General features: G+C 39.1%; 2 protein-coding genes across 6 annotated transcripts in view; one reads left to right on the forward strand and one right to left on the reverse strand.

Annotated features, from left to right (window-relative positions):
• Positions 1-24949, forward strand: part of slc2a12 (solute carrier family 2 member 12) — a 32651-nt gene extending 7702 nt beyond the window's left edge. The window contains exons 5-6 of one of the 3 annotated variants that reach the window (XR_015125012.1): positions 23105-23345; positions 23923-24949. Coding sequence is in view for 2 of the 3 variants with exons in the window: in XM_086263848.1 (XP_086119974.1) it covers positions 8579-8711; positions 8971-9058 (221 nt within the window). In the remaining variant the exon portion in view is untranslated. Of the gene's footprint in view, positions 1-8578; positions 8712-8970; positions 11137-23104; positions 23346-23922 lie in introns of those variants that run through there. The other 2 variants (XM_086263848.1, XM_086263849.1) reach the window with 2 other exon arrangements.
• tbpl1 (TBP-like 1) lies at positions 10395-15786 on the reverse strand. Of its 3 annotated transcripts, none has more exons than XM_086263851.1 (8): positions 15656-15786; positions 14953-15052; positions 14458-14703; positions 14277-14359; positions 13132-13195; positions 12720-12823; positions 12107-12201; positions 10395-11731 (listed from the first exon to the last, which is right to left on the reverse strand). In XM_086263851.1, the coding sequence occupies exons 3-8, from the start codon at positions 14590-14592 to the stop codon at positions 11649-11651; spliced, it is 564 nt and encodes a 187-aa protein (XP_086119977.1). In that variant the 5' UTR covers positions 14593-14703; positions 14953-15052; positions 15656-15786; the 3' UTR covers positions 10395-11648. The 3 variants fall into 3 exon arrangements, with proteins under 3 accessions (XP_086119977.1, XP_086119976.1, XP_086119978.1); XM_086263850.1 differs by having other exon boundaries at positions 15584-15722; XM_086263852.1 differs by having other exon boundaries at positions 15670-15719.
• Positions 24950-25537: the final 588 nt, after the last annotated feature.

Genomic DNA, 25537 nt, shown 5'->3' on the forward strand with positions numbered 1-25537 from the left:
ACTGAGAGCCTACACTGACATGTATTTGCACCAGACATGTTTAAACTAGTGCAAGAATTCACAGAAACTCTGTAAAAATTAACACAGAGTTTCTGTTTGACAAGTGATAATCATTTTAAAAAACACATTTTTACAATTTTACTATCCTCCAACAGAACTGCCAAGATCAAGCCCAAGACCACACCTAACCCAATTAGTTAGTGTTCACATTTTGGCATCTCTTTATTTTAGCACCTGGTTGGCATTGTTTGCCAAACATTTGCCTATATAGTGGACCTAAACTAGGTTATGCAGCTATATTTTAAATGTTACTTTATTAGTAACATGTAAAAATGAAAATACATAGTCGTCATACAGAAAGAGACAGGGTAAACCCTAGACAAATTCTCATTATGTCAGAAAACAGACAAACCCAGACTTTTATATTCATACTTGTGACTAATTTGACTTTAAATCGTTAATCTTGTGGAAAGAAACAGAAGCGTCCAGAGGTTTTTAAATAAGAAACCTTACTATGAGCGTTACCAGTGCATCGCTGTGTTGCCCAAATGTCAAAAATGAGAAAAGTTCAAAGCAATTGCAGACCTGTTGCTCTGGTTTCCTAAAATGCCAAATGTTTGTGTGTATCTTTTATGATTGACAAGTCTGGACTGCAAGAAAGAAGCCAGTTTAGCTCCTGGACTCTTTTACTTTTTAGTCATACTATTGTAACAATGCGGTATGTGTATGTGTTGACATTGTCTTTTTTAAGTAAGCATAGCATTTAAATACTGCTCCCTGTCATATGTAGGGTGGCTACACAAACAAAGCTCAAAGCAGTCCTACCATTCATGCTAAAGGGCAAGTTCCAAACTGTATAATTACTGCTGCAACATGCAAATTAGGGACCTTTTGTCTCCTTATGTAAGTCAGTCTGTAAGTCTGACAGGTAAATATTTAATTAAAAAAAGGGAACACTCAGAGGTGTAGTAGCGCTATTTAGTGTGTGACAAGTAGTGTTGCTATGGTAACACAAACAGTCAAACATTTTTGCTTAATCAGCTGAGTTACTGCGCTATACTGTTTGAAGATTTTTGTTTAAGCGTTGTTAGCGCCATTTATAGTTATTACATGTTTTATTTTGAAAAGCCTGAAAAGGATATGGTGCTTTTGTTGTGAAAGTTTTGTGAGAAATAAAGTAAGCGAATGGCGGAGCGACACGATGGTTTTACCGTCGTTGTTGCACAAACCGACGCGTAAAACAGCCTCTTGTCCATCCAGACTCTTATTTTAGATATAAGAGAAATAGAGAACTCCAAGAAGAAACAAAGATAGCCACTACATTAAGTAAAACCATCATGCTCCCGAGCAAGACGACTGCATCGCTATGAGATCGTGCAAAGTTTGATACAGCAAGTCAGTTAAGTGCACAGAGCTGTATGCATGAAGAATCTAAGAAAAGAAGAAATAAGCTTTCATGGATAAAGTTTTGGACTATGATATGCTGCTAAGCTACAAGTTGTGTTAAAACTGAACAATTGCGATTCTCAACTTCTTACAAATAAGTCAGTGACAGTGTTTTTGGTCTTAAGAAGATGACACTAACTACGAAAGCCTCAGCTTTGTGTCATAGACCATTTTGTTTCATGAACACTTGTTGAATAAGAAGTTGTGTAAAAGGGGCAGAGATGGCAGATAAAGGCCCGCAAGGTTGCAGGCCCAGGGCACAGAGCTGCAGTAGCGGGACTGGCCACAAGAGGGCGCAAAAGTACACCGAAAGAGGTTTGGAAGAACAGCTCGGCAGGCACATAAACACAAGAAGGTCCAAGCTGTCACAATTAACTTCAAAAATGAATAAAATTAGTGGACTGATGAAAGAGAATGAAAGCCTTGACATTGTTGATGAACATTTAAGTAACTTTTCAAAGCTGCATGAAGAATTCTTACGGGCAAATGATGATGTACTGTCACTGTTGCCAGAAGATGAAAGGAATGTGGACCAGATGCTCTGGTTCAATCCAAAAAAGGAGCAGTTCAGTGCGTTTATGACTGAAGTTGAGAAATGGATCATCGTAACAAGACATCAGCATCAAGACGACGTGAGCCCAGATGACAGCGTGTCAGTGACTGCTAGACTAATTGCAAAGAAATCAGGTACCAGCGTTGGAAGAAGCTCAGTCAGTAGCCGCTCATCAAGATCGTCCAGAGCTTCTTCGGTATCATCTGTACGGCAGAAAGAAGAAGCAGAGCGCGCTGCTCTGCTCGCACGAGCCGCATCCTTGAAACAGAGACAAGCCTTGGACATTGAAGAATGTAAGTTAAAAGCAAGAAGAGAACAGCTTGAGATCGAGACAGCTATTGCTGCTTCTACAGCCAAAATAAAAGTGTTAGAGGACTGTGAATATGACAGCTGTAAAAATGATGTGGAACAGTGTGAATCGGCTGTTAAGCACTTCAGCTTCCAAGAGCCAAAGGTACAAGGTGAACATGATGGGCATTCAAAGGTAAACAGTCACAGTGTAAAACAAGAAGATGACTTGCACCAAACTGATGCCAGTGTTATTCCAATGAATCTATGTGAAGTCATGTTGAAACAAAATGATATCACTGAGATGTTAGTCAAACAACATAGACTGTCACATTTGCCTCAAAGAGACATTCCCATTTTTAGTGGTGATCCACTTGAGTTCATACCATTTACAAGAGCCTTTGACCATACAATTCATGACAAAACTGACAGTGACAGTGACAGGTTATATTACCATGAACAGTTCACCAGAGGTGAGCCCAGAGATTTGGTAAGAAGTTGTCAGCACATGAATCCTCAACAAGGCTACAGTGAGGCAAGGAAGTTGCTGTTTTGTCATTATGGTAATGAACTGAGAATTGCAACTGCCTACATGAACAGAGCATTCAATTGGCCACAAATCAAAACAGATGATGCAAAGGCTCTTCATAGCTATTCACTGTTTCTCACTGGTTGTAACAATGCAATGCAAGACATCAGTCAACTGCAAGAGATGGAGATCCCCACGAACCTCAGAGTTATTGTCTCTAAACTGCCATACAAAATGAGAGAAATGTGGAGAGTCTCTGCTTTTGACATTCAAGAAACAAGTGGAAGGAGAGCAAAGTTCTCAGATCTGGTTAGATTCATAAACAGACAAGCAAAAATAGCTGCAGATCCTTTGTATGGTGACATTAAGGATGCTGAAGACAAAGCAAAGTCATCTGCAAATGTGAGAATGACTAGATCATCCAGGCAAAGGGGAAGCACATTTGCTACAAGTGTAACACAAGCTGCAAATGAAAGGTCACCTGAAATTAATAAAAGTGCTTCTTGTCACACTAGCAATGCCTTCCAGAAACCATGCATATACTGTGAAAAACTCCATACACTGGCAGAATGTCAAAAGGTCAGAAACCAGCCTTACAAAGAAAGACTGGAGTTCCTTAAAGCAAAGGGTCTGTGCTTTGCATGTCTGACACAAGGTCATCTGAGTAAGGACTGTAAGAAAAGATCATTGTGTGAGTACTGCTCTAAGAGACATCCAAGTATGCTTCATTGGACAAAGGAGGAGGACAGTAAGGCAGACGATTGCATCCAGAGAAATGTCTCAGACATTCCCACAACAAGTGATGAAACACACACTTCAGGCAGAATTTGTGGAGCTACAGGGGCCGGAAAAGGCATTCATGTGTTATCGATCGTTCCTGTGTGGGTTAAGTTGAAGAAAGGCAATAAGTTGATTGAGACTTATGCATTCATGGACAATGGGAGCCAAGCCACGTTTTGTTCAGAAAAACTGATGAGACAACTGGGTGTAGAAGGTAAGAAGACAAAATTCATGCTTCGCACAATGGGACAAGAAAAGATGGTGACAAGTTACCACCTGTCAGGATTAGAAGTGTGTGGTTTAAATGAGAACACCTATATAGATCTTCCTGACATTTACACTCATGCAGACATTCCAGTGTCTAGAGAGAACATCCCTACACAGGATGATTTAAAAAGGTGGCCACATCTTCGGCAAATCAAGTTCCCACATTCAGACGCAGACATTGGACTTTTGATAGGATGTGATGTGCACAAGGCTATGGAACCATGGGAGATTATTCATAGTAACGATAACGGTCCATATGCTGTTCGAACAGTCCTGGGTTGGGTTATCAATGGCCCTCTCAAGAGAGATTCTTGCTCTACTCCTTCTGACAGAGAGCTGAGTGTTTCAGTAAATCGCATCTCTATCACTAATGTTGAGAATCTTTTGATGCAACAGCTCAACTATGATTTTCCAGAGAAAGCTTCTGAGGAAAAACAGGAAATGTCACGAGAAGACATCATGTTTATGGATTCTGTCAATGGCACAGCTGAAAGGATTAATGGTCATTATCGCATAGGTCTTCCTTTGAGAAACAAAGCTGTCAAAATGCCAAACAACCGCAGTGCAGTAATGCAGAGGGCAGAGAATCTGAAAAGAAAATTAATCAGAAACACAGAGTTTCACGAGGAGTATCAGAGCTTCATGTCTGACTTGCTGAATAAAGGCTACGCAGTTCAGGTACCAAACACAAAGACTACCCCTGAAAATGAGAGAGTTTGGTACATACCACACCATGGGGTGTACCACCCTCAGAAAAGAAAACTCCGTGTAGTTTTTGACTGTGCAGCATCCTTTCAAGGGAAATCACTGAACGAAGAACTCTTGCAAGGGCCAGACCTAACTAACACACTGATTGGGGTACTAACAAGGTTTAGGTGGGATCACATTGCCTTGATGTCAGACATAGAAGCTATGTATCACCAGGTGCGAGTACCTCCAGAGGACAGTGATCTTTTGCGTTTTCTCTGGTGGCCAAATGGGAACTTGAATGAACCTCTGCAAGAATACAAAATGATGGTGCACTTGTTTGGGGCAACATCCTCCCCAAGCTGTGCAAACTATGCACTAAAAAAGGCAGCAGAAGATGCTAAAGAAAAAATGCCACTAGCAGCAGTTAATGCTGTTCTGAACAACTTTTATGTAGATGATTGTCTTCTGTCAGTTTCAGATGAAACAGAGGCATGTACTATGGTCAGGGACCTGACTGCATTGTGTGAGAGTGGAGGATTTCACTTAACAAAGTGGATGAGCAACAGCAGAGTTGTCCTTGCTTCCATTCCTGAAAAGGAAAGAGCAAAAGAGATGAAAGATTTGGATTTGAGACATGATGCACTACCAGAGGAAAGAGTCCTAGGAGTGAACTGGTGCACAGAGACAGATGTATTCAAGATCAGGATAACTGAAAAACCTGTGCCAAAGACTAGGCGAGGCATCCTCTCATTTGTAAGTGCAATATATGACCCATTGGGTTTTTTGTCTCCTGTCATTTTGACAGCAAAAATCATCCTGCGAGAGCTATGTGGCAGGAAGATTTCATGGGATGAGGAAATCCCAGCTGAACTGGCTCAAAGGTCACAAGTTTGGCATTCAGAGCTTTCAAAACTTCATGGCTTTACCGTCAACAGGTGTTTGAAACCTGCTGGATTTGGAGTGGTCATATCTACACAATTGCACCACTTCGCTGATGCCAGTGAGAGAGGTTACGGAGTCGTTACTTACCTCCGTATCACAAACCAGAAAAGAGAAACTCACTGCTCATTCATTATGGGCAAGTCCAGAGTGTCTCCTCTGAAGCAGATAACAATTCCACGTCTGGAGTTGACAGCAGCTGCAGTTGCTGTAAAAATGGACAAGCTCATGAGAAAGGAGCTTCAAATGCCACAAGAAGAATCTGTGTTTTGGTCTGACAGTAGCACTGTTTTAAAGTACATTTCCAGCGAGAACATCCGATTTAAGACATTTGTAGCAAATAGAGTGTCACTTATTAGAGACAACACAAAACCAAGTCAGTGGATGTATGTAAACTCTGAATTAAACCCTGCTGACCACGCTTCAAGAGGAATGAACACAGAGACATTCATGAAGTGTTCAAACTGGATTGCTGGGCCAGAGTTTTTGACAAAAGATAAGAAAAACTGGCCAATTCCACCGGACATTAAAGAAATACCAAAAAATGATTTCGAAGTCAAAGAGGTGATGAGTGTGGATGTTACAAAATTACATGAAAATCCAGTGAACAAACTGATCTCTCACTATTCAGACTGGTACCGTCTAAAAAAGGCAGTTTCCTGGATACTTACGTTCAAGCAGCTGCTTGGCAGGTTAAGTGCGCATCGGAAGCTTCTCATGTCACAAGCAAGTGGCTGTGACAGCACTAAAAGGAAATTTGAAAAGGTTGCAGGTCAAATGCAGCAGTTCAAAACATGTATTAAGGGATCTTCACTTACCACTGCAGATGTTGCAAAGGGAGAAACTGAGATTGTTAAGTTTTGTCAAAATCAAAGCTTCGCAGAAGAAATTGCAAGTCTTCAAAAAGGTGACAAGCTTAAAAGGAGCAGTCACATTGTGAAGCTGGATCCTTTTGTCCAGGATGGAGTTTTAAGGGTTGGCGGTAGGTTGCATGAGTCTGCACTACCAGCCGATGTTAAGCATCAAGTGATTCTCCCTAAAGGTCATCATGTTTCTACTTTGATTCTGAGACACATTCACCAAGAAACAGGCCATGGAGGAAGGAATTACATATTATCCAGGCTGAGAGAAAGATTCTGGATTCCACAGGCAGATTCAGCAATAAGAAAGATCCTGTCAAAGTGTGTAACATGTAGAAGGACATCTGCGAAACCTGGTGAACAAAGAATGGCAAACTTGCCACAAGATCGCCTGATTCCTGACAAACCTCCATTCACAAATGTGGGCATAGACTATTTTGGACCTTTTGAGGTCAAGCATGGGCGCAGCAGAGTTAAGCGATTATGGTGTATTGTTTACATGTCTTGCTGTTAGAGCAATACACATAGAAGTTGCCCACTCACTTGAGACTGATTCTTGCATAAATGCATTCAGGAGGTTTATTGCAAGACGAGGTCAAGTGTCTGTCATGAGATCAGACAATGGCACTAACCTTGTGGGTGCAGAAAGGGAAATGCGTGAAGCAATCAAGGGATGGAATCATTCAAAAATCTCAGAAATGCTCATGCAAAAGGGCATCACCTGGATATTTAACCCCCCAGCAGGGTCACATTTTGGAGGAATCTGGGAGAGACAAATTCGCTCAGTTAGAAGAATTCTTAACCAGATCCTAAAGCAGCAACCTCTGGATGATGAATGCTTGCGGACATTGCTATGTGAAGTTGAAGCAATTGTCAACGGCAGGCCAATAACAAGAGCGTCTAATGACCCCAATGATTTAGACGCACTTACACCTAATCATCTACTTCTTCTTAAAGGGCAGCCAGTACTGCCACCTGGATTGTTTCAAAGAGAGGACTTGTATGCAAAAAAAAAAGGTGGAGACAGGTGCAGTACCTGTCAGACATTTTTTGGAAGCGTTGGACTAAAGAGTATTTGCCGCTTCTACAAGAAAGACAGAAGTGGTTAGTGACTAGGAGAAATCTGAGACCAGGAGATGTTGTTCTCATAGTCGATGACAGTGCACCAAGAAGTTCCTGGTTAATGGGAAAGGTTGAGAGAACAGTTCCAGACTCACATGGACTTGTCAGACGTGTGTTTGTCAAAACCAAAACTAGCGTTTTGGAGAGGCCTATTGACAAGTTATGTTTGTTGCTTGAAATGGAGGCAACAGTTTGAATATCAGCCTCATGTGTAACAGATATATGTTCAACACATGTGACTTATGTTTCATATAATGTTTGGTTAAGCCAGTTAGATTATGAGTGTTGATATTAAATGACGCTTTATTGTGTTAATATGTAATTGTTATGCCTTAGCAGTAACAATTAGGGGCCGGAATGTTAGCGCCATTTATAGTTATTACATGTTTTATTTTGAAAAGCCTGAAAAGGATATGGTGCTTTTGTTGTGAAAGTTTTGTGAGAAATAAAGTAAGCGAATGGCGGAGCGACACGATGGTTTTACCGTCGTTGTTGCACAAACCGACGCGTAAAACAGCCTCTTGTCCATCCAGACTCTTATTTTAGATATAAGAGAAATAGAGAACTCCAAGAAGAAACAAAGATAGCCACTACAAGCGTGGTTTGGCAATGGCTTGCTGAAATAAGCAAGACTTCCTTGAAGTAGATGTTGACCAGATGGCAACATCTGATGTCCTTGTATACATTGCTCAGCTATAATCCATTCAAAGATGTGCAAGTTATGCATGTCATATATTGTAGTGCACTCATATGGTCTTACAAATTCCTGAACTCATGGTGCAAATTTCAGTTTTTGCTTTTAATACGCTGCTGCCTGAACATTGTGGGCAATCATGGAACTTAATTGTTATCCCAGGTTTCATAGTAAGATAGTGGTATATAGCTTGGACGTGTTGTTGGTCTATTGAAGGAAAATGAACATGCGTATAAAATTCATCAGTATCAACATTTGGACTTTTTAAATTAAATTTGGATGATTTGCAAATCATTTCTTATTTATTTTATTTTTTTACATAATGTCTCAATTTTTTGGGAAACGGGGTTGCTTATGCAGCAAGTATGGTATTGCATTATATTAATTGTTTCGTTTTTTGTTTTTTAAAGAAAACATCGGTGTGCCCAATGTTATGTTCCTGTACTCCACCATGAGCTTTGTTCTGCTGGTATTCGTCGTCCTCTTTGTCCCTGACACCAAAGGTCGCACACTGGAGGAGATCTCAAAAGAGCTAGCTAAGAAGTGAGTGGTAACACTTCCTAGCTAAATTTACCCTTTACCCTTCATTTTAATTTTCATATTTATTTCCTATCCTATTCAGTCTTTTTTTCTTTAGGTCACGAGCAGTCTAAGCATTTCACTGCATATCGTACTGTGTATGACTGTGTATGTGACAAATAGAATTTGAATTTGAACATTCGACGTCTATGCCATCAACATCTAGTAAACTGGTTTGTGAAAGTGATTTTTACCTTCTGTTTCTCCCCTCCCTGTTTAACAGGAAGACTTTTAAGGTGAGAATTTCCAGGCCGGTTCAGCCTCAAGAGAGCCTGATCAGGGACAGCAAACCTACACAACAACTGTCCTGAGAGTCAAGAGCAACGATCAAGACAATATACAATCAAAAATATCCATATATCTAGAATAATCCTTTAATTGTCCCACAAGGGGAAATTTGGTTGTAACAGCAGCCAAAAAGACACATATACAAACAAACAGTACACAGGACACGGAACAGAAACATACACAATTTTTCTTACATATTTACATTAAGGACAATGGTTATTATAAACAGAGTACTGTACAGTTATTAAATTAAATAAAAATAACTACAGGTAAGAGGCAAACCAGGTTGTAGTGCGAATTGGTTAATTAACTTATTGCAGTTACAGCGCAGATGTAAACATCTATGTTTGTTGGGAGCAGTTCTGATTGTACAGTCTGACAGCTGCAGGGAGGAAGGACCTGTGGAAACGCTCCTTCATGCATCTAGGATGCAGCAGTCTGTCACTGAAGGAGCCTGCAGTTCAGCAACAATCATCTCATCTACGTCGCTATATTGGCTGTAGTTACAGCTGTTTCTTGATGATGATGATGCCCACATGTGATCCCATCATGGAGCCTTTGATTTTTTTTAAATGAGCATAGCTAGTATTATATTCTAGTATTAATTGCTATATTCAAGAAAAAGCAAATCTTTTTCTCAGATTTCCATCAGTTTTTACATTTTTTTTTCTCCGTTTTGAGTAAAAAAAAAAATTCATCTAGCAAATCTGGCATTATATTAACTAAAATCAAACACCAATAGCCCAAACTGGTACTCGTTCTTTGGAGGAGGGCAAGCTTATTCCTAAGCACAGTGTCATTTTATTGGTGCCCATTGTTATATTTAACGTGGTACACAAGGGCCAAACCAGTCATACCAGTTATGTTAGTGGATGTGTTCAAAACCCACATGAAATATGGAAGGAATTGTTTGTCTCCTCATTTGCATTTTATGGGAACACGCAGCTAGCTGTGTAAGACCGGCTACTGAATGTTTAAAAAGAATCGGCGAAAAAAAGCAAATCACGAGGTTCAGGAGCCATGTTTGGCATGAATTGTGATTTAGACCGATTCCTTCTTTTATTTTTTATTAGTACGATGCTGTAATGAGTTTAAGAATACAAATTCTATAGCGGATGCCCTATGCACGAGTAAAACATTTACATTTTATAACCTGTACTTTGACTTACATCACCTTTTAAATGTTGCAATGTGTGTTTGCAAAGCCTGACATGGAAATCTCAGTCGTTAATGACAGTATGGAAGACATTCTAGGGAAAAAAAAAACAAAAAAAACAAATCAACTGGGAAGTGCCTTCTCCACATGTACTCGGGATATGTTCACACACACAAAAACAATGTCATGCAAAGGGAAGCAAATACACCACACAGTAGTCCACTGGTTGCCTGTTCACTTTTATTTTTTTTTATACAAAATACAAAAATCCAAGTGCCACAATTTTTCAGTTGACACTAGTTCAAAAAGTACTCCATCATACACACATTTAAACAGCATGTCTAAGCTTTTAATCAACATTTTTTCTATCAGATGCATTTATATACATACATACATGTTGCCTTTATGCCTGTCCGAACACTCATGGTTGCCTCAAGAATTCACATGAATGTATTACGAAACCTTTTCGACAAGTGTTAGTGCTGCCATACAACTTTGTACGACTCCACAGAGTGGCTGCTTTTGTAATTATGAGTCAGTTACTTTTTCATGTTATGTTTTTGCTACTTTGTGTGTGTGTGTGTGTGTATACTGGCAATTGTGGACAGTGTTTTAATGATTTCTTAGTCCTCTGCTAATAAAAAAAATCTCCTCAATATTGTCTAACAAGTGGTTGTGTTCAATGAACAGCTTAACTCGTCACTTGAAAACTGAAAATATTCTTAACCTTTGAGAAGTGTTCAACATGTCAAAACATTAAAATACATCAAGCATATTTGCAAAATGTTCTTAAAACTATTAAGAAACAACAAGAAATGAAATGTGCCTTATTGTGAACAAAAGGAAGTAAATTTGAGGTGTGTTTAAGTTGTAAGTGGATGTGTTTCTGCATATCGGCCTGCTCTTACATTGTGTACACTGATAATATTCCACTTCTCTGTCTGCTGTTTTTCTCCTTTAGCAATAACACGGGTAATACAGAGTACCTGTGCAGGACTTTTACAAACCTTGGACGGCGGTTTATATATATATATATATATATATATATATATATATATAGCCAAATCTTAAATAGTTTCAAAATGGTCTTTAACTGTCCATGCAGAGACATCCAAAAGCAAATAAGCTACAGCAAATAACTTCCTGCCTCTTCACTGTCAGGTGAGGAGGACGGGTGCCTGCTGAAGGATATTAAGTTTGGAAGACATTTGCAGGTTTAGGCTGTTAAAATCACAAGATCCCAACAACTCCACAACAACGTTAAAATTTTGTAAAAAATAACGAGGACATTTTAGGACGTTACAAGTGTGGTATTCCAAGCCCAGCCTATGAATGAGTTCAGACGTTTGTGGCTGTTGCCACATAGTGATGAAACCAAAGCAAGCAATTCCAAGGATAAGGTGCTTCTTCGTCCGTTTTGAGTACTCAATAGCTCGAGTCCTTAGTCTTGTATCGTTTCATTTGCAGCGGGGTTTCTGACACTCAAACAGTAGCGGGTAGACTTGCTCCACTGCTGTGGCCACGTTCTGGACATTTGGTCCTAAGCCATCCAGTGATGGTGTGAAAGCAGAAAAAGATCAGCAAAAATATATCAGGACAAAGAAAAAACAACAGAACTGGAATAGAAGCTTTAAAAAAAAAAAAAAGGAAAAAAAAGACCGCCTTGGGTTTCAACTTTAGCCTGATAAACAGTGCACCACACGAAAGGAAGCACAAAAAACAATTTCGCTTGAGTAAAATTCTTGGAGGAATTGGGTTATTTACAAACCGCTTTCCTCATTGAAACAAGTTATAAAATGCTTTCATTTTACATGACCTCAATCCCTTAAGCCAATGTGCCTTCTTAGCTGTACATAAAAAGGGGTAAGATACTTAATGTGTCTGTGTGTGTTGAGCCTCGTAAGGAGTGAGATACCTGTAACTGTGAGGCTGCCAGTTGAGAACACTTGTATAGTCGCCTTTAGATTTTTGATCCTGTATGTAGCAGCTGGGTGGAGCTCAGGTTCATAACTGTAAATGGTAAAAAGTTTTTAGTACATGTGTGCACATCGGCAAAGTTATACCTACAGCTTTGTGAGTAACGGACTTGATGCATGTTTAGATGCCAGCCTATATTCTGTCAGATAGCATGTACAACAGTAATCCAAATCCAACAACTAGAGTACACACACACATACTTCTTCAGCCTGCTTGCTCCACTGTAGTGTCAGGTACATGCACTCAATGCGGTGAGGTTTACTCTAACCACTAGAGGTCATCCTCCACTAGCAAACATTAAACTTTTATTCCCCGTTCACTTTGCACATTATTGCTGCTCATGTCAGGACTTGAAATCACAGTTGTCACTATTTTCTTTCAATATGGTATCACACCATGAAGCTAACAACCCAAAGAAAACAGCAGAAAGCAATAAGACTGTGGATAAACATATGCTACAGCTTGATCAGGATAGTTATAATGACGATGACAATGATGGCATTGATTTTAATTAATGTTGCAACAGTTGTGACTTAGCAGCACTGCATTACCTGGCAATGGGTCGGTTATTCTTCGTGAAGTTTATAAGATTGACTGCAAATGGCATGGAGCACACTGCCAGCACATTCACAACTTTGAAGGCTGAAAACCTCACCTGAACAGACAGCATAAACATATGAGACACAAAATACACGCATTTATGAGTTTACACTTCTTTTTATTTTAGGTCCAATAATTAAAGGAGAAATCCAGTTTAGGTCTTATGGCCTTAATGTAGATAACTGCAGTTTCAGGTAGTTTGAGCTTTGTGACACTGTGCGTTACCCTGCTAGTAACAACCATCAGAAGATGGGGACTCTGTGGTCTTAATAGTTGGGACAACGTTCAGGTAGGCTGAGTTTAAACAAATAACAGATTGACTGTGTATTTCCATGCAAAACCAGCTGCTGTGATTATTCTTACCTTGAAGCCTAGTTTCTGCAGACAGCGTGCTAACCTGCGAGCACCGAGCTTTGCCTCATCCTCACTTTAAAAAAAAAAAAAAAAGAAGGAAGAGAAAAGAACGGATAAATGGCAGCATAACTCAGTGAAATGAATTCCTTGGTATACAAACCATAATCAGAAACTAACATCTTTTTGAGTAATTAAGTAATACTTACAATCCAAACCTCTAAACTGGGCTAATACAGATGAGGACAGAAGTATTATTCATGCACATTCTAGTTTTACTTGGGCTGCTTATATTATTTGACTTTGCACAGAGAAATAAAAATATTTGACAAAAACTACCAGGGTTAAAATCATTAGCCTCCCGACGCCAATTTTCAATTGCGTGGATGCTGCTGGATAACAGTCTCCAGTCATTAATTGGAGTTTTCAGTCCTTAATCTGACCAAAAAATTCACTTTAAGTATGTATAATCCTTCTCCAGGTTGTTCTTAGCATGTTTCAGTTTGCCCTAAGATGTCTCTTCTGCAGAAGTAGAGCTTTTCTTGGTCTGTATCCTAGTGAGTGTCTTCTTTGTTACCACAATTCTTGACTTGGCTAAGTCAGTCACTAGTGTCTTTGGAGTTGGTCTTTAGACACATCTGTCGCGACTTTTCTTTCCAGAGTGTTTGCAATCTTTTGCTTCCTACCTTTGCCACACTTGTGTAAGTACTCTGTGGCTCTCTTTGAATTTCTTGATGATATCCAATGTGATAACTTTGTATATTCATTTCCTGCTTTGTGAGCATAAACAATTCTTTTTCTCAAGTCCGACCCGATTTCTTTTGAGTTTGGCATGATGCTTTCCCAAGTGACAGCTCAAACCCTTGTTGAAATTTCTACACTGCTGATAAATTGAAACATAGTTATACCAATTTAGTATTTAGTTTACTCTGTACTTTTAAATTAAATCAAAACTTTTAAATTTCATTCGGGGGACTAGTAATTCAGCTCTCATGTGAGAGAAATGCTAACTGCATTAGTTACATATGATAAGGGACGTAGCAGTACAGCCCCACAAATAAAGTAGCAAGACTTCTGAGGCCAAAAGAAGCAAATAATTTGACATTTAGTTAGGTATAGGTGTGTGTATCCATGTTGCATTATGAGTGTCAGTCTACCTTGTTGCTCCAGTGCAGATGATTTTCCCTGAAGACCAGATTGAAGCAGTTATCATTGGTTTACGAAGCTTCATCAGGACTTTCTGAGGACAAAAAAAGAGAAGTCACAATTTCATGTCTCAGTTCTAACTGTTGACATGAATGCAGCATTCTCTAGTTTCACCAATAACAATACACTTACCCCTACTTCTGGCTTATAGATGACATTTGTTCCTTCTAAGGCAATGGTGCGGAGGTTGAGGTGACACCGAGTCCGAAAGGTTGCCACCACATTGGTGATAATAATATCAAGTGCCTCATCATTGCTTGAATCCATGGGGAAGTGTGTGGTGCAGCAAGAGGACCACAGAGGTTTTTCTTCTCACTTATTCATGAAAAATGCCACCCCTCACCATTATTGCACCGATGGGAAAGGAGACAAGATGGGCTAAAAAACAAACAAACAAAAAAAGACCCAAATGAAGCCATTTTTCAAATATTTCTGAAATTTAAAATCAGAAATACTTCAAGGGGCATTGCACTACACGAATGAATATGTATTCATTCATTAATAAAAATATGTATTGCGGTGCCTGCTCTATATCAGAATTTTGCAGATGTATTTTGTGTTTGCTGAATTCATGAGTCCAGTTAGTATGTTAGTGTAAGTAAAAATGCTAAGAAGATTGGTTATCACCTCAGTTGCACACCACCATCTAATTATCTCCTCGCCCGCAAGGTGTTCTCCTCCACTTGAAAGACTTGACTGTGTCTCAAAGCACGAATCACTCAGATATCTGCAAGAAAATATTATTTTGTCAATTATTATTCTTTTAGCTGAGCGTCCAGCTAATTTCCCGACAAAAACCGATACAGACTAACACGTTAGCTACTTTCTACTGCTACTAACAACCAAGAAAGTAACAGCAAAATATGACCCTCGACGTCAATAATTCGTTACTTATAGACACGTTTAATGTATAGACCGTTGCTTTGTATTATAAACTGCGTTATAGCTCATGCAACTGATAAGCTTGCTTGAGGAAATGTTGCTAGCTAATCGGCAACTAATTCAACATAACTACATGCACTGAGTCGGTGTTTGCGCTAATAACTGCACTAATATGGGATTGTAAGCAAAACAAAGAGGTAACGACATTTCGCAACTGCTCAGCTAGCTAATGTTGTGAAGAGGTCTTTCCGTTAGCTAGCAACAAAGAAGAGTACACAGGCAGCAATGAATGAAAAGTTGTCAGCTATGCTAACTAGCAGACTAGCTGTCTAAAGCAAGTTAATGGCTGGTGTTTGTATCTTAAGAATCCAGCTACCGCTTTCGCTTTTTCTGTGATGTTATTCCAAAACACAAATAAGGCGGATAATAGTAAAATTTGTGGACAAACCACTTCCTCCGCACACAAACAAGCAGTAACAAACACGACACCTTCCGCTTCTGTTTTACAAAATAAAGCCGCTCCTAGTGGGCGCTAAATTAACGTCAACTTCCGGATCGTAAAATAAAATATAATTTAATCAGAATCAGAATACTTTATTGATCCCTGGGGGAACTTCAAATGCCTATATATTTCTGTTGCGAAGTTGTACCTAGCTGCTTACATTAAAAAAAAAAAAAAAAAAAAAAAAAAAAAAAAAAAAAAAAAAAAAATATATATATATATATATATATATATATATATATATATATATATATATATATATATATATATATAATACTAACACTGCAAAACAACTGTGCAGCAATAATACAGTTTTTTTTTTTGAAAAAACTATAAACCATCAAAAAAATGAAAAACAAAAATTTAACTAGAAAGTGCATTTTCTGAAGAAACTGCAGTGTGAATGCTTGAATCTGAATGTATGCATTGAAATGAAATAATTACTGAATTTAAGTTAAAAATTTTGAATGAGATAAAAAAAAAACCCCGAATTTAACCTGAAAACAAAAGTGCTGAACTGCTAAAAGCTGAAGGTTACACAGAAGAAGAAGTTGGAAAAAAGCTGAAAATGTTTTAATTGTAAATTAGAAAAACCTAAGAAATGAGAAAAGAACATTTAGAGTCAGAAAACATCTGAAAGAATATTAAAAGGTCATATTCTTTGAATCACTGAATGACTAAAATGTGATCCCTCCACTTGGACCCACACAGTTTAAAAAGTTTACATCTCTGAGCTTTGAAAGACAAGATGTTGGAAAAAGAACAACGATGGCGACGTTTTGAGGGTAAAATGATGGCTGTAACACTGTGGACACAGCAGCAGTTGAAAGAGAAGTGTTTCAGATGAATCTTGGCAGAGTGAGAGAGAGAGCTCGTTAAGCAGGCAGGTGTGAGCCTGGTTGCTATAGTGACCGCACCCAATGGCTCCATACACACGGACACAGACATGCACCTCACTTTTGCTGCTTAAAATGAACAGAAAAGTCAGGCCGAAACAAATCGTTCCCAAATGAAAAGTAAAAGTCGTATTGACAAAATTCTTTCACTGTGAGCGACAGCAATGTCTAGTCTACCAAATTCTCAGTTTTCATGTCTGTGGAGTTTATTATATGGACGTGGTGACAGTGGAAAGACACCATGCTCTTCTGATTTTCAAACGAACCTTCTGAGCCATTTTAACATTAGAGTCTATGGAAGAGTTGGAGGGAGGAGGCTGTGCATTGGTGACATTTATGAAAGAACCATAACACCTAGTACAATAGTAAACACATTGGATGAAAGAGGACAGCCATGGCTACGTTTTGAGGGTAAAATCATACCTGTAGAGCAAACGCTGCGGACACAGCAGCAGTTTTAAAAAAGATTTTAAGATTATTTTTTTTGCTCCTCTCACTCTAGCAGTTGAGCTGCCTCACTCTAGCCCCAACATTCCGTCCCATACACACCCATTATAAACTCTGAAACGGGTGAAAAAACATCATGAAACTTAAACTGGAACTGAAGAAAAAGTATAATAGATATTGAAAAGATAAATGCAAGTTGAATAGTTGAATGTCTTGTCTTCGTTTTAAAGTTTGAATGGTGGCTCTATGTCAATGTATGTGGAAGTAGTAAGAGTTTAAAAATGAGTAAGTTGAATGAGGATTTGAAGGGTCTCCCCATTGAAATACATTATAAATTTTTGTTGAATAAAGTTGAATAAAATTAAAAATATAAATGTTAAAAATATGAAAAATGGAAGCAGTGTTGTCCAAAAGAATAGGAATCTAACGGTGTTTGAATGGTTTTTCTAAGTTGAACGGTTTTGAAGGAGTAGGATTACAAAAAACGTACGGAATACAGAATAAAATATAATAACTAGAAAGTGCATTTTCTGAAGAAACTGCAGTGTGAATGCTTGAATCTGAATGTATGCACTGAAATGAATTAATTGCTGAATTTTGAGTTAAAAATATTGAATGAGATAAAAAAAACAAACAAAAAAAAAACGAATTCAACCTGAAAACAAAGGTGCTGAACTGCTAAAAGCTGAAGGTTACACAGAAGAAGAAGTTGGAAAAAAGCTGAAAATGTTTTAATTGTAAATTAGAAAAACCTAAGAAATGAGAAAAGAACATTTAGAGTCAGAAAACATCTGAAAGAATATTAAAAGGTCATATTCTTTGAATCACTGAATGACTAAAATGTGATCCCTCCACTTGGACCCACACAGTTTAAAAAGTTTACATCTCTGAGCTTTGAAAGACAAGATGTTGGAAAAAGAACAACGATGGCGACGTTTTGAGGGTAAAATGATGGCTTTAACACTGTGGACACAGCAGCAGTTGAAAGAGAAGTGTTTAAGATGAATCTTGGTACAGTGGCAGAGAGAGCTCGTTAAGCAGGCAGGTGTGAGCCTGGTTGCTATAGTGACCGCACCCAATGGCTCCATACACACGCACACAGACATGCACCTCACTTTTGCTGCTTAAAATGAACAGAAAAGTCAGGCCGAAACAAATCGCTCCCAAATGAAAAGTAAAAGTCGTATTGACAAAATTCTTTCACCGTGAGCGACAGCAATGTCTAGTCTACCTAATTCTCAGTTTTCATGCCTGTGGAGCTTATTATATGGACGTGGTGACAGTGGAAAGACACCATGCTCTTCTGATTTTCAAACGAACCTTCTGAGCCATTTTAACATTAGAGTCTATGGAAGAGTTGGAAGGAGGAGGCTGTGCATTGGTGACATTTATGAAAGAACCGTAACACCTAGGACAATAGTAAACACATTGGATGAAAGAGGACAGCGATGGCTACGTTTTGAGGGTAAAATGATGGCTGTAGAGCAAACGCTGTGGACACAGCAGCAGTTTTAAAAATGATTTTAAGATTAATTTTTTTGCTCCTCTCACTCTAGCAGTTGAGCTGTCTCACTCTAGCCCCAACATTCCGTCCCATACACACCCATTATAAACTCTGAAACGGCTGAAAAAACATCATGAAACTTAAACTGGAACTGAAGAAAAAGTATAATAGATATTGAAAAGATAAATACAAGTTGAATAGTTGAATGTCTTGTCTTCGTTTTAAAGTTTGAATGGTGGCTCTATGTGAACGTATGTTGAAGTAGTAAGAGTTTAAAAATGAGTAAGTTGAATGAGAATTTGAAGGGTCTCCCCATTGAAATACATGGGAAATTTTTGTTGAATAAAGTTGAATAAAATTAAAAATATAAATGTTAAAAATGAGAAAAGTAGAAGCAGTCATGTCCAAAAGAATAGGAATCTAATGGTGTTTGAATGGTTTTTCTAAGTTGAACGGTTTTGAAGGAGATAGATTACAAAAAACGTACGGAATAGATAATAATAAAATAGAATAAAGATTAGAAGAACAATACTGTGAATGCTTTTCAAGCATTCACACTAATAATAATAATAATAAAGATTACAACAACAATACTGTGAATGCTTTTCAAGCATTCACACTAATAAGAACTCCTAATATATAGCTTTGTGTGTAAGTGTGTGTGTGTGTGTGTGGGGGGGGGGGGGGGGGGTGAACACAGACACACTGTTGATCCAAACAGTCAGAGACAGAAACTTTTTCATGTTTATCATGAGCTTGTCAGGAACCTTGGCATGATTTTGGATGGCGATCTTAGCTTTGATAGTCATAATAATAAGGTCACCAGAACTGCATTCTGCCACTTAAAAATATATGAAAATTCTGAAAATTCTTACCTCAAACTGACTCTGAGAAAGTAGCCGATGCATTTATATCAAGCAGCTTAGACTACTGTAATGCTCTGTGTGCAGTATTATCCAAATTATCAGTAGGGTGACGTAAACTCATCTAGAATGCAGCAGCCAGAGTCCTTACATGCACATGGAAAGATTACACCAGTACTGAAGTCATTTTATTGGCTTCCAGTTCAATCCAGATTTACCACCAAAATACTGCTATTAGTTCTTTAACCAGTCAGTGACTTTAGCCCCCAGTACAAGTCTGACTTTCTCAGTGTCTATTAGACATCTCAGTCACCATGGATGGAGGTCTTTTAAATTCCCAGAATTAGATCCAATTGGGTTGAGGAGGCTTTTAGTTAGTGTGTGTGTTCTTTGATTTTGTGTCAGTTTGTTTGTTGGTTTTTAACTCATATTCTATTTCTTTGTAAAGTTTTGTTTTGTTGTTTTTATTGCCTTATGATATTGTAGACCTACATGGATTTTGTTATCAAAAACATGATAATTACACGACCTTTTTCCCATCTTTGAAAAGTTAAAGACAAGGTTGTTAGTACCTATACTGCTCCAGGTGACATGAATGTACTGAACCACTGAAAAAGCCTTAACAAAGCTCACTTTAACAGCACATGGAATCACAATCACCTATGACTAATAAAGCATAAAGCATAATAATAAAGCATATCACAAATATTTAATATTTCATGACTGCCTACCTGCCCTGCAATAGGCTGGGTTACAGCGCATACAAATGTACTGCCTATGCAGGCAGACTAACTGTATGTTGGTTTAAAGCTGTTTGGCACCACCTTGTGGAAGGTTGGCTTTCATAAGAAGGAAAATGAGGCAAATTTAATTTTCTGCTGCTGTGTGCAACCTTTGTCAGTTTTTATGATGTGTTGACATTTAAGACGTGCGGATTAGTGGCATCTCCAAGGATTGTGAATCAGTAAACACTCCCCAGGGAATTCTGAACGGGATTACAAAAGCAGACTGAAGTTTGGAAAGTTTATGTTATCAATGAGAGCGTTTGCAGTCGCTCTTGTGACTCATGAATGAATTTAGTCAATGGATGCTGAGGTGCCTGCATGCTGTCGCATTCTGTGGGGACTTTGACCTTTAAGCAGACTGATAATTTATATATGAATATTGTTGGTCTGACTTGAGCTCTTTTTAATTTATTTACATTTTATAAACTTTGCACAATACAGCATAAATGTTAAACTGATAAGAACAACATATCATCTTTATGAGATAATGTTGCCTAAAGCAATCGCAGATTTCAAAGTTTCTGTGTGTACGTGTGCGCATGTGTGTTTGTTTGTGTGCTTTAATACCCATTGACTTATGACTTGCTTATGAACACGTGCGCATTGTGAGCCGTGGCCCAGCTTCTTCATCTTGGCTCGCTGCAAACACTTCTCCTTCCTGGCTTGCTCCCAAACAAAACAGCAAAATAACTTCTTTATGATTCAGCCTTGTTGTTATTGTTCTTCCTCCCTAGTTACCAAATTGTGTCTTCCCCTCCTCTCATTTAATCATACAAGTCTTCTCTCAGTGAAATATAGCCTTGTAATTCACATCCATCCCCGTATAAGAAGCTTGTTCAGATGTCCCGAGATGTTTACTATAAAGGTTCAGATTTAGAGCAGGTTAGGAAAGTCAGACCACTCGCATTGTCGTCGTGCACTCGCTTGTGTGTGTTGTGAGATAGCTGACGCAGGGCGCAGGAGTATGTTTACAATTTGTTGGGCCGCATATCACTGGGGCAGCCTCTTCCCAGGGGAACAATGCTCTTACTCTCATTAGGTCAGATGATACGGCATGTAAACGCACAGATGCAAGCACTTACGGTTTAAGAGATGCAAATATGTCTAAGAATAAATAGACGGTCCATCACTGAAACTGCTTTGTGTGTGCATGTCAAGGAGATAGTTACAAAGGGAAAGTGAAAGATAAATCTGTCTTTTTTTTTATTCCTGGGAATACATATGTATAACCCTCCAAAAGCAAAAAGTAGTATAGAAGGGTAATAATTTTGGTCAAGCATTTATTATTGGGTGGAAAATATATTTCAGCTAACAAGGGTGAAAGTTGTTTGCGTATCCATAAATTCCCAAGCCCCAAGAGGTCTGTTTTCATCAGAATGCCCAGATGATCTGGACAGTTTGGTATTCTTTCGACTCAGTCACAAAAATCTCCTGGAAACATTCCACCAAAAAGTCTCTTCCTGCCTTCTAACGTCTACCAAATTTCTTTGAAAAACTTGACTTCCTTATGTTAGTGTCTTTTCCCTGTAAACTGGGAGTGTTTGTTAGGTTCTGTTTATGTTGGGTGTGCATCACAGGCCCATTTCAAAAGGACTTAGAGAGCTTTTAAGAGTGTTTGCAGGAGTGTTGCACAACTGAGATCAGCATTGGTTTGATGGCTTTGTGTGGAATGTTTACAGTAAGAAAAAGGTCTAAGTGATAAGCGCAAGGGGAAGGAGATGCAACAACAGAAATGCTTAAGTAACATGTGTGTAGGTGAATTTCCACTTTGACGCATGTACGCTGTACCTCCGTGCCGGTGTACTGTATGTGTATGCTTGTGAGTAATGGTTTCTGTATGAGACAGAGATGAATAGTGTGCGAGTTCGCTCTGAAGAGGGAATCCAGTACCCTGTGTAGTGCTGCTCTGGGGTCTCCCAGTGTAAACAGAGACATGGGAACAACCAGGCCTGTTTATATCAGCTCCACTCTTTACTGGGACCAGTCAGCCAGGCATCAGGGGCACAGCCAACACACTGGTCTCAAGCACATACACACTCATACAATTTATAGACGCCCTTATGTGAAATATTTGTACACAGGCTTGCTCGGAGAGAGATGTACACAATCCCTGACAAGCCCTAAATGCAGCAGGTGTTGTTGGAATCCATCATGTTTTATAGGTTTTGCATGATTTGAGGAAAATCCTTCCTAACTTAACTAACAACAGGAATGCAGCAGCTGTTTTATTTGCTTTAAGGCAATGTTTTAATGTTTTCTACAGACACAATACTGCATCTTTTTATGCTCTTCTATAGAGTTCATATAATGAGGAGCTGATTTTTAACACTAAACAGTTGCAAATGTGTCAGCGGAGCCCAATTCTGCTCTCTGCTCATTCACCTAAATAATTGAGGAGAACTGTAGAGCAGAAAAGTCAGACAGAGCAAACTTTTACTGTCGATCACACAGCAAAAAAAAAAAAGAAAGAAAGAAAGAAAGAAAAGGGTGGGGGATAAAAAGGGTATATATAAAGAAGTAAAAATCTTCTCTCCTCTCATCACAACTCCAGAGGACAGACAATCAGCCCAACACTCATCATGTCAGATTAACAGCTGTAACATTAACACACCTGCAAAAATGTTACAGAGTCAGCCATGTTTAGACTAGTTTGGGAAAGGATGACATTACCATGAGCATTATCTGATGCAAGCCCACTCCTCAGAGAATGCACCTGCTATTTTCAGATTAGAAGGGGAATAGTGCTGCAGCTGGTTCAGCATGAAATCCAAGTTTCTGAAGTAAAAAAAAGAAGTCAGGCACAGCAGTTTTACAGTTCTTGCCCTGCCCTTGTTTTCACATCATTAGCATGCAAATTGTGGTAATGATTTTTTTTTTTCTTAACTGTTTATCCAACTTAGGTTTGCAGGAGGCCAAAGCCTGTACAGAAGCTGATTTATAGTAGAGCGAGATATGGAGAACACTTCAGACAGGTCACCCGTCCATCACAGCCTGCCTTCAGTGGTGCAACATGAGAAATCAAGCGTAGCGTTAGCTGGAAACCTAACCTCAGCCGCAAATTGCAGCAGATCAGCTGATCTCAGCCCCAGCACGCATGAGCTGATGGCTCAGCTGGCATACATCCAAGTAACCAAGTAGCACGTAAGTGACACTGTTTAAGCTGCCTGGAGTTGCTGTTCATCAACGACCCGTGCTTGCCTGTCTCTTCCTTTCATTTCGTGTCATTGATGTCTAGCTTCCTAGTTCCCTACTAGGGTCGTCCAATCTCCAGCTTTCAATAGATACTATTAGATGGGTACGGAAGCATGCTATTCTGGCATTATGTTTCCAAGTGAAATGGTAAAGGTTCTCCCCAGACAGACTGATGCCTCCAAATGTCGATAACTTTAGATATAAACACCAACTTTCTTTTCATCTGCACATAAAATATTTTAAACATGTGTATAAGGGTTGAGTAATTAATTATGTGCAAAGTATGCCTAGTATTTTTTACAACAAACATCACGGACACTAATATGTTTACTAATTTCAGCTGCTCCTTATTTGCAAGGGGTCGGATATATGCTGGATCCCCTTCCTGACTCAACCTTTGAGGATTTGTGTTTCCTCCCAGAATCAAACTAGGGATCTTTCACTTGTTAGGCATCAAACTGTGGAGCCAGGCCTGTTTCATACATTTATATTTATGTGTAAAAGTGTGATACTTTGTGATACGCAGAGGCAACGGTGAAAAGCTTCATCAAAATCCACCTGAAGCTGCCGGAGGACACCGTAAAGAACATCAACTTCGATAGAGTACATCGCTTGGGGGGCGCGCGGTCGCGGACCGGGAGACCACGGCCTATTGTGGCCAAATTCGGTCAATTCAAACAGAAGGAACAGGTGAAGAGTCGCGGCAGAGAGCTGAAAGGAACGGACTTCAGCGTGAACGACCAGTTCCCCAAAGAGATCCTGGAACGACGCAAGGTCCTGTTCCCAGTTCGACGTAGCTTCATCCAGAAAGGCTCCCGTGCTGTCATCGCCGTGGACCGGCTCTACGTGGACGGACAGCTGTACCGCGACCCCGGCACCACACCGTGGTTATATTGACTGCACTCCAGATAAGAACCCGCTACACTCTTTTCTTATTCATTCACACTTTCCCCTTTAACATGGGTTTAACCTAGTAATATCAGTATGATGTCATAGCAGATATAACACCGTCACCCTCCGTCATTGCTTTAATTGGAATGTTTCCGTTTCGTTTCTTTTTTGTTGTTGTTGCTCACAGTTCAGGTGGTTTCTTTCTTTCTCTTGTCTTTCACTGCTGTGGTCACCTACTTCCCCACTCACCTACAAACAACACCCTCTATTTCTCCATATTTTCACACCACGATCACGCAAACACATCAGCTCAAGGGCAGCACATTTACAACAGCCTAACAGCACGCACAGACTTGCAGGACACATAAGCAAGCCACGCTTGTTCATATTAGTGAATATTCACACACATAGTCAGACTTATGGAGCCTCTCACCACACTTCTTTTTCTCTTTCTATTTACAAACAAGGGATGTTTCCACATTCTCTCCACCTGTCTAAACGAAACACCCAGCGTACATCATTAGACATACACACACAATTATGGGCATGCTGAGGTTTTCCACATGGAATGTAAATGGAGCTGGCACCAGAGGAAAGAGGTTAAAGATATTTAACCAGCTTAAAAAACTACAGGCAGATGTTGTTTTATTACAAGAAACTCATAAACCTGTCACAGGTTTAAACGAACTTTGGAAAGATAAACCCCCGCGTATCAGCTTAAAAACGCTACAAAGAACCAAGGATAGAGGAGGATTAGATCTGCCTAATTTTCACCAATACTTCTTAGCCAGCAGGCTTCAGTTCATCTCAGAATGGTTAAAACATACCTTCTTAGTTGAGCCCTGGCTAGATGTTGAACAGGCACTATGCAAGGATCTAGAGATTTCAGACCTACCATTTATTAGCTCAAACATCAAAAGACATGAATGCTTTAAAAGTATCAACATCAGCTTTTCTCTGACAGCATGGTGGGAGTTTCTAAAAATAACGGAGTCTTCATTAATCCCATGCAAACGTACACCTATCTGGAATAACCCTGACATATTACAAAACAATAATATGATTAATTTCCCAGAATGGAGTTGTAAAGGAATTAAATACTTAGAACATATATTAGAGGGAACAGAATTTATTCCATTTGACAGACTAGTTGCACAATATGGGATCAACAAGACAAGATTTTTAGAATATCAACAAATTAAATCCATAGTAAAAAAAAAAAAAATTTAACCTCAGTCAAGTTGAATTAC

Source organism: Aulonocara sp. 'chitande type north' Nkhata Bay, linkage group LG15, assembly GCF_057382095.1.
Source record: "Aulonocara sp. 'chitande type north' Nkhata Bay isolate Kocher_YH1m ecotype deep benthic linkage group LG15, A_spYH_male_GT1.1, whole genome shotgun sequence".
NCBI lineage: Eukaryota > Metazoa > Chordata > Actinopteri > Cichliformes > Cichlidae > Aulonocara > Aulonocara sp. 'chitande type north' Nkhata Bay.